Genomic DNA, 14,143 nt, shown 5'->3' with positions numbered 1-14,143 from the left:
TCCTTCTGACATATTACTCCCACCTCCACATGGGTAGAAAACAAATTCTGAAAAACATTCTTTGATCTTCCACCCACTGATCTGCTAGAAATTTAAGTTCTGTACTGCAACTCGGGGAAAGGGGGAGTAGCAATATAATTTATACCATATTTTTAAGAAATGCAGTTTCCATTGGTTTTGGAATTACTGCTTTATAAATCCTCTGTGCTCCTGCATTCTGTTAGTCATCACACTTTGAGAATGACATTGGGCTACTCTCCGTGACCTACTTTAAACTATTTTCCTTTCAAACAAGAACATTGGGTTGCAACTTGAATGTTGTTGTTTTTCTTTGATGCCTGATGTTAAATAGAGCACTTAGTTTTCTTTCAAAGTCATATTACCTGATGATGAAGTATGTAAGGTGTTAATAAGTTATTAGTAAACATTAAGGATATGTCTACCCTGCATTGTAAGCCCAGGTCTGTGGGATCTGGGCTTGTAGACTCGGTGTTTCCCAGCCCGCACTCGAGCATCCACGCTGCGTTACAATCCTGTGTTGACAGTTGCTGAACCCAGGTCTCACAGCTGTGCTCACATGTCCATACTGCACTATGCTGACCTTCTGACTTGAGCGTGCGGCTTGAACTGAGTCCATATTGCAAAATGGCAGGTTCTGGCTCTGACCCATCCCCATCCTAGGACCTGGGGCATGAGTGCTGGCTGACCCGAGTCAAACTGATCCGTCTGTGGATGGAAGTGGGTCTTGGGCTCAAGCTGAGTCAGAGCTTGGGCTTAGTGTATAGTACAGACATACCCTAAGGGGCTGGTTCTGGCCTCGCTGGCATGTAGGAGCCACACAGGAGCTGCAGCGGCTGGGGCAGAATTCTCCTGGCAACATAAACCTGATTTCATTGCCCCTGTGCTAGTCCCTTCCATAGGCCCAGGCCTCGGGGGCATGCTGGAAGTGGGAGCATGTCAGGGGGCTGTGTCCATAGCAAGGAGCTCCACGGGGAGTCCAGGCAGCCTGCAGGCAGCCCTGGGGAGGTTGCTGTAAAGCAGCCTCTAATTTAAACCACAGGCCAGCTTTGCCCCCTGGCCTTTGCCTTCTGTGCTGCATCTCTTGGGAGGCATTGCACCAGATGCAATACAGGACACCCATGTAAATCCCCTGCCTTTGTTAAAATAGCCATCATTTCATGGGTTGCGCTCAGCTGTATGAATCAGAGGATGGCATGAACGTTTGTACGGATGGTTCTGAGAGAAGGCCATGTGAAGAGCATCTCATCTGGGCCATTTAGGCTTCAGCACTGTTTGGAGTGCTTATTGCAGGTGCAGAGTCATGTCAATGAACTAGCCAGAGATTTTTTTCCTGTGTTTATGCATATGTGCAATTCAGCAGTTGCTTCTGAAACCAGCCCTTCTGTAACCTCAGTTGTGATGTCAAGGTTTACTAGATGGGCTTTTTTTTAATGGATGTATTTAATGGTACATCGTCTGTTGCAACTTTAACTTTGTCAAGGTTCCTTCCCCACTCTGAACTCTAGGGTACAGATGTGGGGACCTGCATGAAAACCTCCTAAGCATACTTTTACCAGCTTAGGTTAAAACTTCCCCAAGGCACAAATTATTTTACTCTTTGCCCTTGGATTTCTACTGCCACCACCAAACTTTATCTGGGTTCCTGAAAAAACGGAGTTTGGACCCGTCTTTCCCCCCAAAATCCTCCCAACCCTTGTACCCCACTTCCTGGGGAAGGTTTGGTAAAAATCCTCACCAATTTGCATAGGTGACCACAGACCCAAACCCTTGGATCTTAGAACAATGAAAAAGCATTCAGTTTTCTTACAAGAAGACTTTAAATAGAAGTAAAAACAAAAGAATCACCTCTTTAAAATCAGGATGGTGAATACCTTACAGGGTAATTAGATTCAAAACATAGAGAATCCCTCTAGGCAAAAATTTAAGTTACAAAAAAGAGACACAGACAGGAATATTCATTCTATTCAGCACAGCTATTTTCTCAGCCATTTAAAGAAATCATAATCTAACACATATCTAGCTAGATTACTTACTAAGTTCTAAGACTCCATTCCTGTTCTGTCCCCGGCAAAAGCATCACACAGACAGACACAGACCCTTTGTTTTTCTCCCTCCTCCCAGCTTTTGAAAGTATCTTGTCTCCTCATTGGTCATTTTGGTCAGGTGCCAGCGAGGTTACCTTTAGCTTCTTAACCCTTTACAGGTGAGAGGATTTTTCCTCTGGACCAGGAGGGATTTTAAAGGGGTTTACCCTTCCCTTTATATTTATGAAAAACTTAATGACTTTTTTTATATTAAATAATATGTTGATAATTTTTAAATGGAAGTCTCAATTAATGTATAACTCTGTTTGTCTTTGTGAGCCGAGGATGTAATTAGAATATAGTTATTAAAACAAGTAATGTAAAAACAGGACTTGATTCCCTTCCAGGTTTACCCTGTTTCGGTATAAATAAAAAATAGTATGGCCTACAATATTGTGTTTCTGTGGGCTGAGGGGAGGGTCTGGCTGGGGAGTGAAGTTTCCTCATTCTCCAGCTATATTTCTAGCAGTTGTAAAGGGAATGTTCAGAGTGATTTTTGCAGTATTTATGTGGTATCTGTGAAATCCCAAATGTTGCAAAGGAGTTTGTTTTCATTATCATAGCAGTCCCCGTGATTAGTAATGTGACACTTTATTTCAGCAGTGACTTATTTTGGTTTAAGATGGAGTTTCTCCCTCTCCCACTTCTTCCCCCATCCCCACCCCCAGCAAAAAAGAAAATTGAAGGATGCGGCCTGATTCTGATCTCACACCAATACTGTGTTGGTGTTACTCTGCTGACTTAAATAGATTTACTGATGTAAAGCATTGGGTGAGATCAGAATCAGCTCCATGGACATATGGGACTCTTCATTGTGTTCAGACACATAATACATACATGTACATAGTACATTTTACCTCGGAAGAACACAGCGGGCTTGATCCTCCTTTGTGTGGAAGTCAATGGCAGTTTTGCTCTAGACTTCCATGGGGGCAAGATCAGACCCAGTGTTTCTGTAAATGTCTTGTCTTGTATAGTGTATTGCGGTCAACAGAGGATAGGTGGCTAGCATGAAGACAGCATAGCTAGATAACATCAGAAAGCTACATGGATATCCATCATCCTCCCACCATGCATGAAACATGCTGTTATCCTATTACAGCATCTCCTCATTTTTGCCTTTATCTGACTACTTGTGCGTGTAGAAGACAAAAGTAGTTGCGGTCAGGTATCAGGGACTGCTGTATACACGGTCGATTGAGACATTAAGATTTAATTTAGGTTGTCAAACTCTGACTGGTCAACAGACCTCAGAAATCATTATATTAAATATCCCTGTAAGATCAGCTCCCCAAAGACAGCTGATTGCTGATCACCTTTTGGTGGCCATGTTTAGGAAGATATATATTATATACGCTTTGTTCGTGCAACAGAACCCATTTGTATTGTCTGTTTGGACGGTGGGTTTTTTTTGTTTTTTTAAACAGAGGGAATCTTCCTCTGGCGAATACACAGATTCACTCAATATTGTTGTCTTTCCTGTGCCCTAATAACTATGCTGCACAAATATGTCATTTGGTCTCAGGAGTGGGTTGGGATTTTTTTAAATGAATGTTTATTTTTTGTCACGAGGATCAGACTTGAGTGGTACTAATGGAGTCTTGTCTCTTAGTTTGTAGATAGCAAAGCTCTTCTTCCAGTTCAGTAGTGGGAGTGACTTTGGGCAAGTCTACACGCTAACATGAAATTGACTTAAGTTATGTCTACATACCTCCACCGCAGTAAATAAATCGGTTTGGGATGTCCACACTAGCTCCTTCTGTCGGGGTGCACGCCCTCACCAGGAGCACTTGTACCGATTTAACTGTCAGTGTGGGGCTTGTGGGGTGCTGACAGCCAGAGCCCCGTCACAACTCCAGGTATCAGCTGCTTTACATCGACCTAACTCTGTCATGTAGACCAGGCCTTTGAGTGTGCTCCCCAAAGCCCATATCGGATTTCTCTTCCAATATCACAATGTAGGTCTTTCGCATTCATATCACCATCTAATATTTTAAACTAAAATAAATTCCATTAATTGAATCTCTCAAAGTGTCCAGACAAATACTCTCTAATTTCTTCCTGCTGCTGTTTATTATTTACACAGCAGTAGCATCTGGCAGCACCAATCAGGAATCAGGGCCCAGCTGTACAGAAGTGCAGGGAGATGATACTCTCTCCCCCTAGGAGCTCACAGTCTAGGTGGTGATGAAACTCTGCAGGTGGGTTGGAGCAAGAGGAGAAGGTAGCAGTAAAGGTAGCAAATCACTGTACAGTAAGCCCAGGGCTCAGTTTGCCCCCTGCCTAGGCTTTGCAGCATGCTGGAGCTATGTAGGCATCATGGCAGAGGACTTAGGAAAGAATTTAAGAGGTAGCAAGGTGGTGACTTTGTGGATTTTTTTCACTTAAATCATTTAGACCAAAATTTTTAAAAGTCACCTCCCCCCGCCCAATTTTGGGTGCCCAACTAGGGACAGCGAGGGCCTGATTTTCAGAGGTGCTGATTGGTAGCTTCCAGAAATAGGACCAGATCCTTTGTGTAGCTCCACTGATCCCAGAGAAGCGCTGATAATTTTATACCCGCAGCGAATCTGGCCCACTGACTTTTATTTCCTGAAGTCTCTTTTTATTGACCCAAGTTCCGTTTTTCTGACCTGCTTGGAGCAGTTCTAGGGCAAGTTCAGTATGGTTTCTTGCTGCATCACACGCGTGGGATCTTCCATGATGGAGACTTTTCTGCAATCAATCCATGATGGAGTCAGATGACAGTAAATTTGCAAGCATAAATCAATAATCTGAATGCATATTTTAATCCCTAAACTACAAGGCTGTTGCTGATGGTGGTGGTGTGGGGGGAAGGCCATTATCCGCATGGCCCGATACGATGGGTATACCTGTCAAGATTCAAGAGGGGTGATTCTAAGGAAAGCTACATGCTCTTCCTGCTGTGAGCCAGGGGATGCAGAATACAATGGATGTGACATGACTTACTCACTTCTCAGGGACACGCCAGCAAATAGAAGAGGTCCCTTTCAGAAAGGAAAGTGTGTTTATGACCAACCCCTAACTCTTCATGAAAAACGCAGGTGCTAACAAGTAAGAAAGGTTTAGAGGTGTCCCTGGTAGGGGTGATTTCCACCTCTTCCAGCCAGTGCATGTGGGAGTTAACAGACATTGTGGGTCAGGGTCCTGGGTCTTGGAGATGCTGAGAACTAGCAGAATGGATCTGCGGCAGATGTAGCAGAAGCCTTCTGCTCCTGTCACTGCTGCCGCGCTGATGATGCACGTTCTGTCTCTGGGACCCCGAGTGTCTGGTGGTGACACATGTGGGTTGCGGTTCAGGTGTCTGTAAACAAGTGCGGGACGGGGGAGGCTGCATCTGGTCCCAGTCTGTTTGTTTCCTGTAACAAATGTGTCTCTGCGCTAACCTACAGGAGCTAGCAGCGCTTCCTGAGGCCAGCTGGCACTGCAGTGACTGTCTACCCCACAGGCTTGCCCCCCGGCTGAGGGAGGGAGTGAGTCATAGAATCATAGAATCTCAGGGCTGGAAGGGACCTCAGGAGGTCATCTAGTCCAACCCCCTGCCCAAAGCAGGACCAATCCCCAACTAAATCCCCCATCCCAGCCAGGGCTTTGTTAAGCCAGGCCTTAAAAACCTGCTGGCCCTTGGATGTTCTGGATCTCCAGCTGCTGGTGAGAGCAGCTTGACAGCCGTCGTGTATATCACAGCAGTGCAAAGGCCATCGCGGAGGGCAGCAACATGACTGGCACACGCTGATAAGTTTTCACGTTCAGCTCAGGGGCAGCTGATCACTGCATCCCAGACACCTGTGATTCACCTCCATTGGTATGGGTACCATCTCTCCTGGGTTCGGGGCTCTGTTCCCATCATCCGCTCGTCTTCCCCGCTTGTACTGGCTGGCTACCTGCTCTTCCTGTGTCAGCAGCAGCCACTACCTCTCCGCCTTGGACAGGAGAGAGCGCTTGCCTCTGAGCTGGTTGCTATGGTTACGTGCAATCTGCTATATTCTGGGTCTCCGGGAGCCAGAAATGATGGTGCTTTCGCAGGGTTTAGGTAACCAGCTTCTCTCCCTTACTGGGAGCATCCACCCTCTCTGAAACTGTGCATGCTGATTGGATGACATTCGCTCCTGCACAGAGATCAGCATAGGGGCCATATAGCACTTAAGCCCCCAAAGTGTGGTTTGAGTGGGCTTTAGGTGGTGCCTAGGGCTTGTGTGGGGCTGCAAATTGCCCTTGGTTTGTTAACCTCTGTGGATGTGCTGGCAGGACAGGGTACAGGATATGGGCTGCATTCCTGTTTTGGAATGATTTTTGGAGCATCTATTTCCTTTGCCCATATTTGCACTGGAAAGGGGAGACACATGCCCTGAGCTTCTATTCCCAATTCTGCAACTGATTGACTGAGTGACCTTGGACAATCACTTGCCCTCTCCTGCACCTCAATTACCCCATCTTAAAATGGGTACAGCAGTGTCCCTTTCATGCCTCTTTTGAGGGCACTTGGAGGTATCTGGATAACAATGCAGTTAGAGGTGCTAAGCATAGTTACTATTCATTAAGGGCAGGCAGTGATGGGAGTGTCTTTATTTTTCTAACCCACTTTCTAGAGCCCCGGGATTCTTTTTGTAGTGTCCTGGAATCCATAAGCATTTTTCACATGCAAGGGCCAGTGCCTGACAGGTTACTGAAGGCTTTTGTATGTGGTGTCTTTATTTTCCTGGAGACATTAATGAAGGAGGCATGACATCACAGGAATAAAAGGGTTGAGAATGAATTACCTTGCTTGGCCTGGTGCCATTGGTCCCGGTATCCGGGATGTGTGTCTTTGCGTTTGTGCCTGTGTTAGTGTGTGTCCGGGGAGGGGGAGCGTGTGCTGAAGAAGGGAGGGGAGCAGGGGTGGAGTTTGTCTCTCTTTTCAGGGCCAGTGACGTGAGCAATGCCTGGAACAATCAGACTGGCTCAAAACAGTGTAGTTGAAGATGCTGGAGCAAACAGCCTGGTGCATTTTAAGCAAACACTGATAGCTCCAGCCTAGGTTCCCCAGACAGTCCTTACAGATTTGTCTCCAGCTTCACTATACTGCACTGGTCTGGGGTGGGCCATTGTTTCTCCTCTCCCCAATCCTCGGAAATGATTGGAGTTAATAGTGTGCAGAGCACCAGCAAGGTCCGAGTAAGAGCCACAGGTTCCGTGAAATACTCCCGAGAAGACACTCTCTGGCGGCAGTCCCACCGGTCAACGTCTATGAAAATCTCCAACTCCTCTGAGTTTTCTGCTAAAGAAAGCAAGGTAAAAAATAAATGCACAATATTTCTGTCTGCCGTGACTAGGGATAAGATGATAGAAAATCTTGTATTGATGGTCTGGTGAGAAATGAAGGCATTTCATGTGGCTCTGGGTAATCTCTAGCGATCACAGGGTTGCTGTGAAGCCAGGAAAGATCTATCAGTTTGAGAAGAGACTGAAGGCAAAGAGGGTTGGTGTTGCAGAGATCGGATTTTAGAGGGATGCCCTGTGTCGAAGCTTCATACAACAGTAAACACTGAAAACTTGCTAGCTGGAATGCTAATTGGAGCTCTGTGCCTCGGCAAGCTGCCTGTATTTGCAAATTCTCTCTCTGGGATTCTTTTCATTTTGGGGAAATTATTTATACAGATTTCTTTAAAGTCCATTTTCCTTCCCTGTTTAAATGGCTCTACTTTTGTCTCTGAGGGAGTTAGATAAAAATATCATCTCACTTGCACTGCATGATTAAATATTACCATGAAATATTTATTGGGAAGGCTCCACTGTACACTGGTAGGGATGTATGTATGTATGGTTGTTTGCTTAACATGGATATAACTAGCTGCTCTGGGAGCTGGGGTTAGTGTGCTTTGAATCAGCAGAGCACTGTCGCTGCTGTTTGTAGGCAAACACACACACATTGTATGCAGGGTTGGCGCCTGCCTCATTCCACCACTCTCCGTGTACCACAAGTACTCCTTTTCTTTTCACTCTCCGTGTACCTATTCTCGGAAGTGCTAATCACCTCCAGTGGGAGTGGAGTACTCGGCGTCAGCCCAACACCTCACAGCATCTGGCCGTGTGTGAGCAAGATGCTTGAAATGGTGAACAAATTTCCCTCTACCTTCCCTTCCACCACACACACGTTATCACACAGGATAGACTGCTAGTAGCTGCTCACTAGGGAGTGTTAAAACAAGATAAGGTCGGAGTGGTTTTGAAGAGCACGTAAAGGTGTCTAGCCAGGGTTTGTGTGTGTGTATGTGGTCGTGTATCATGTTTACACCCACACACACGCATTTCATTTGTGCTGGAGACCTATTGTGTCTGTTCCAAATCCCACGTACATCAGTGCAGAAGTTACATTCCAGCAGACTCTTCTGAAGGAATGTCACAATGAAAACATCCCTTCTCTCCGCGGACATTCTTTGCTTTGTCCGGGTTATGCACTCGTAGTTTATAGTACGCGCGATGTGCAGTGAAGACCTAACGCTCTTAGCCATGGAGCAGTGCAAACTTTTTCAAAGGTTTTACTTTACAGTTTCAGTAAACTTGCTTTTGAGAAGGACTTTTATTCAATATAACTAACACAATGTGGCCATGGTTGTTTCAGTGAAATAACATGATTGCTGATACAATGTCATAGAATCATAGAAATGTGGGACTTGAAGGGACCTCACAAGGTCAGATAGTTCATTCCCCACAGTGAGGCAGGATTAAGTATATGTCGGCTCTCCCTGGCAGCTGTTTCTCTTACTCTCCTGTTTCCTACTCTGACAAGCTACCGAGTAAGGGATAGATCTTCAAGCACTTCATGCCCCTGATTTTACAAACATTCTCTATGTAATTAACTTTAGGCATGTGAATGATTCCACTGAAATCACTGGGACAATTCATTTTCATAAAGCTGCTCCATGCACATGCGTAGGGAGGTCTTGTGGTATGCTGGGTGGGTCACTGAACTGGGAATCCGGAGACATGCCTTGGAGTCCTGTCTCTGCCACTGACCTGCTGTGTGACCTTGAGCAAGTCTCTTCACCCCTTTGTGCCTCAGTTTCCCCTCCCTTCCCTTTGTCTCTCCAGTCTGTTTAGATCGTAGGCTCTCAGGGTAGGGCCCATCTCTTACTATGTGTATGAACAGCTCCTAGAACAGTGGACCTTTGATTTCAGTTGGTGCCTGTAGGTATTACTGTAATAAAAATAATAATCACAAAGTGTGGAATTCCCGTTGAAGCTAATAGAATTCTGCCTCCGCAGTGCTTGCCTCTGATGTCTGAAATGGAAAACATACTGTCTGATTTTCTCTAGACTATTCAGCTCCACTTCCCAGTTTGTTGATGCATTTTTATTTTTACCGTATTATTTTTTGCTCAAAGTTGATCTGTATTTCTCTATTCTCATTATTATTTATATGGCATCCAAAAGTGTACTGGGTGCTTTACAGACATGTATGAAGACCTGTGTTGGCCCACAGGAGCTTACAGTCAAAACAGGAGAGACAGAGCCAAACAAAACAGAGCAGAAAGACGCATGCACTATAAAAAAAATTTCTTTTATCTTTTCCTATTATTGTCTTTTTTAGCTGGTGACTGTTTGCCTTTTTAGAGGAGGTAGCACCATATTGGGAGCCTCTGTTCTGTTCCCGGCTCTGCTACTGACTTGCTGTGTGACGTTGGGCAAATCACGTCACCTCTCTCTGCTTGTTTCCCCTCCCACCCTTAGTCTGGCCAGCCAGTGTCGTTTGTTAGCTTTCTGGGGTAAGGACAGTCTCACTATCGACTTGATTCACATTTACATGAAAGCCCCTTGAAGGCCTTTCTGGGCTGCCAGTGCAGTGTAAAGTGAGTGTAAATGTAATTGTTCAAGAGGTGTAAAGAGGCCCTAGGGGAAGTGAAAATCGGGTCATGTGTGTTTGTACAGTGCCTAGCACAATAGGATCCTAGTCCTGGTTGTGTATAAATTCTCTTTTTGTGTTCTGCTTGAGCCTATAGCCTGTTCCCCTGTGGCTATGTTCCCTTCTCCACCTACACCTGCTTGCATACCTGGTACACTGGAGATTCTGGAATAAAAAACCCAAGGGCCTGTCATAGTCGACACTGGGCTGGAAGATGTTTCTAGCCCACTGGCTGGGGGAGTGGGGTCTGGTCTGTTAGTCCCTCCTTGCCCCTCCAGCAACAAACTCCTTCTGTGGTACCTGGCACTTGCACACCCTTTCAGGACCTTCAAGGACTTAGCAAAGGGGACTAGAATCATAGAATATCAGGGTTGGAAGGGGCCTCAGGAGGTCATCTAGTCCCACCCCCTGCTCAAATCAGGACCAATCCCCAATTTTTGCCCCAGATCCCTAAATGGCTCCCTCAAGGATTGAACTCACAACCCTGGGTTTAGCAGGCCAATGCTCAAACCACTGAGCTTTCCCTCCCCTAGCATTAGCCTTATTTTATAGCTAGAAGAAATGAGTGGAGAGACGTCATGTGATCTGCCCCGTGGCACAGAGGGAACAGAACCCAGCTGTCCTGACTCGCATTCATTTACTGCTAAACAACAACTGAGATGCATTAGCATTAGCTACTGAACTATGGACCTGGCTAACCGCATCTGCAGCTTTCAAAGCTGCTGGCCAGCAGGTTGGCATGTGTAGATGGCGCAGCAGGTTAACGTAGCTTGGTCACCTCTGGAGACTTGGGTTCAAATGTGGGTCACGTGAAATGCATCTGATGCCCTACTGCGTGATCTAGCCTGGCTGACAGCTTTTTCTCCAGACAGACATACCTAGGTACAGCAGTCCACCAGCGAGCTGCAAAAAGCTTAAGCCGGCTTCGCAAAGGCACATGAATGGTGAAATGCCCCACCTAGATTTTTGAAATATGCTCTGCGAGTGCTGCCGTATTCTGGAGCACATCTCTCATCCGTCCGCACTGGGTTCTGTGCAGCTCGCCAACAGCTTTGTCCGCAGTCATGCAATAGGCTCCCTTTAACCATAGTGTTGATGAAAAGCTCAGGCAAGTGCAGGACAGAGCCTTCTAGCTAGCCTGATGTGTCGAGATTACAGCGCACAGGTACCCTGCGCAGCGTTTCACCCTCTGCTCTTGGGAGCGTGGCGAGCCTTCCGTCTCCACTTTCTGCTGCTGGTGTGGATGACACAGGCTTTTGTTCTAAGGACAATGTTTTTTAAAATAGGAGGCTCCCTCAAAAATGTTCTGCCTCAGTTGGTGATGCTCTCAAAATTCCCCTCCCCCAAAATCCTTATCAAGCCCCTATTCTTTCCCTCCACCCACCGCAAAACCATCCATCCTTCCCGCACATTTCCCCCTTTCAGCTCCTCCATTCCTTCCAGCTCTCACCCAGTCTCCTCCAGCTGGTATCGGAGAATGTATTTCCCCAGGCTCGTGGGGGTGGGGAGCAGGTCTTCTCTTGGTGGGTGACTGGAGAGGGCTGTAGGTTGGCTTTTTAGCACCACCTGGGGTGGGGCGGGGAGGTCATTGGCAAGGCAATAGGCAGGCTGCAGTAGCCAAAGGACTTCCACACCATGCATCAGCTGTGGCGTGGCCCCTCTCTTTCTTGAACATTGCTGGAATGTCTGATGACGACTGTGAGGGCTACCTGGTGCATCTCCCAGGTGCACCTGGAAGCTGGGGGAGAGGCAGGAGAACACGCCAGGTGGGAGTTCCCTTTTCAGTAGCTGCTGAGATCATGGAAGCACTGGGTGTGTGCAGGCAGGCTAGTGAATGTTAGCCAGCAGAGCCAGCCTTTAGCAGTCTGTTCCTTTCAGTCCTGGCAATCCGTTCCTATTGGCCAGCCTGGACAAGAGACAGCATCATCTACTTATTTCTTAAAGAAAGTCCCTATTTTCCTTTAGCAGGCCTCATGGCTGGCTTTTTAAAGAAGGGGCTCATGCAGCGTTCCCCTGCAGCTCATCAGCACAGTGAACCCTGCTGACCTGGCTTTCATCTGCACTGGAAGGTTTTGCATTACCTGACTTTCTTATTAGCTAAATGATTTACCTCTCAGCAATAACCAGCTGGGATAATTAGTTGCATCTTCATCTCTGCATTCACACTCGGTTGTGCGTTCGTTTTGTGTTACGTGACTGTCTCGTAGGCTCGTCCAAGATTTGCAGATGTTGTAGACTTTGGAGTACATGGCTCTGGTGACTCAGTGACTCTTACACATGAGAACTTGGGGGAATGAGAGTTAATCATCGAATGGGTGGTAACTTATAGTTTAATGCATTCAGGAGTTTCGTGGTGGTTGTCATAATAATGTGACTTAGCTCATTAAAATACAGTACATACTTTATGTACAGGGAGGAGTTGTCAGTGGCTCTCAGTGTTCTGCTTCTGACTTCAATAGGAGCAAAATGAGGCCAAAGCCGAGTGCCTCTGAAAATATACAGACTCTTTTAGTTCCATTCCTCCAGGTGGGCTTCAGCTTTAAAGTGAGGTGGAGTAAAACACCCTTCCCTTAAAGGTTCGCCCGCCCATTCATCGGGGGAAGTTTTCCCTGGCAGTTAGGGAGGGGATGTTAACCTCAGACCTCAGCTGCTGCTCAGGAAAGCACTGAGGAGCAGCAGAGACAGGGACACAGGAAACAGAGGTTCTGGGAGAGGCAGAGTAATATTTGGTTGGGGGAGGGGAAGGACATGGGGAAAGAATAGAATAGATTTGACCCTGTCCCTTTACAGAAGCCCCGAGGCTCTGGAGGGTGTAGAAGAAACAGAAAGCTCTTTCCCGACCACCTGCTAGAGCAGAGGGTGCAGGACAGGTACTAGCAGGAGTCAGGTGCTGGAGCTCCCCAAAAGGATCCAGGGTCTAGTCCTCTGGCTTAACTGGGCTCTGGTAAATTTGCCAAGCCCTGCCCTTTCCTGTCCTTGCAGATGAGTTGCTGTAATTTTCTCAGCTAAATGCATATGTGACATTATAGAAATGCTTTTGTTTTCAAATACCCTAATGATGATTTGAGAGAGCGTAAATTCAAGTTAATAAAAACCACCCTTATGTTTAGCAAAACTATAATGTCACTGTTGTAATTTCTGATCGGTTACACCCCGATTTAGGATAGCACGTGGTTAAGTCCCCTTGATTTTATCACATTCTTTAAAAGAATAACGAGGAGTACTTGTGGAGCCACAAGGACTCCTCATTGTTTTTGCTGTTACAGACTAACACGGCTACCACTCTGAAACCTTTAAAAGAATGTCGCTCTCTGAATCAGGGCCTTAGAGAGTAGCCATAAAATGGCAGTGTAGGCCCTCAGGCTGTATGTGTTGATCTGCCACTGGCTTTCAAATATTCGGAGGGGTTTTATGATGATAAAGAATCTCACGGGGCCTGATTCAGTGAGATAGTACATCTTAAACTGCGTTTACAGTTGCTTTGCATCCCTGGACTGATGCAGAGCAGCTGCATCAGAGAGTGAGAATGGGATACACCCTGAGCTTCTGCTCAGTAACTGCTCCTTGCCCCAAGATGTGTAAATATATTGGTTACCTTTAAAAACTTGTTCGTTGCCTCAATATTCTCTAGTTATTCCCCATAGCAAGTGCAGTGAATACCTAAGGTACTGAGGTCACATTGTTTAAGGATGACCCCTGTGACTGACGGAGATTGAAGGAATCTGTCTAGGTACCTCGCTGTAGTATGTGAGCATTTCACATTTGTTAATGGATGTTTTGCCTCTCAGTACCCCTGTTAGGAACACGAGGGATATGCCCATTGGCAGAGCACAGCATAGGCCGGCTCAGGGTCATGCAACGGGTCTGTGGCCCAGCTGAGAATAGAAGCCTGCTCTCGTGTGTCCTAACCCAGTGCCCTGTCCACTGGAGAGGCCTTCCCACTCTGAATGAACGTTGACTCTTCCTGTGTTTTTGCGGTAATACACTGGGGGGGGTGGGGAGGTGATTTGTTTGTTCTGGGCCCCGCACTGGATCTAGTGCATGTTGTCACATGGGGAGCATGAGCATCACCAAACCTCTGCTGTGCATTAGGGTGACGTGGGAGAAGGAGAGGGCAACTGCGCGCTACTCTGCA

General features: G+C 46.5%; 1 protein-coding gene across 4 annotated transcripts in view; it reads left to right on the top strand.

Annotated features, from left to right (window-relative positions):
• Positions 1–14,143, top strand: part of PSD3 (pleckstrin and Sec7 domain containing 3) — a 149,725-nt gene that overhangs the window by 96,869 nt on the left and 38,713 nt on the right. The window contains exon 1 of one of the 4 annotated variants that reach the window (XM_084629317.1): positions 7,069–7,397. The exons of the other annotated variants lie outside the window; for them this stretch is intronic. Within the exon in view, the coding sequence (XP_084485443.1) occupies positions 7,239–7,397 (159 nt within the window). The 5' untranslated portion in view covers positions 7,069–7,238. Of the gene's footprint in view, positions 1–7,068; positions 7,398–14,143 lie in introns of those variants that run through there. 4 annotated transcript variants of the gene reach the window in all.

The sequence above is a fragment of the Lepidochelys olivacea genome, assembly GCF_965140295.1.
Source record: "Lepidochelys olivacea isolate rLepOli2 genome assembly, chromosome: 5".
NCBI lineage: Eukaryota > Metazoa > Chordata > Testudines > Cheloniidae > Lepidochelys > Lepidochelys olivacea.
The sequence above is the reverse complement of the archived record's forward strand: the minus strand, read 5'-3'. Positions and strand labels throughout refer to the sequence as shown.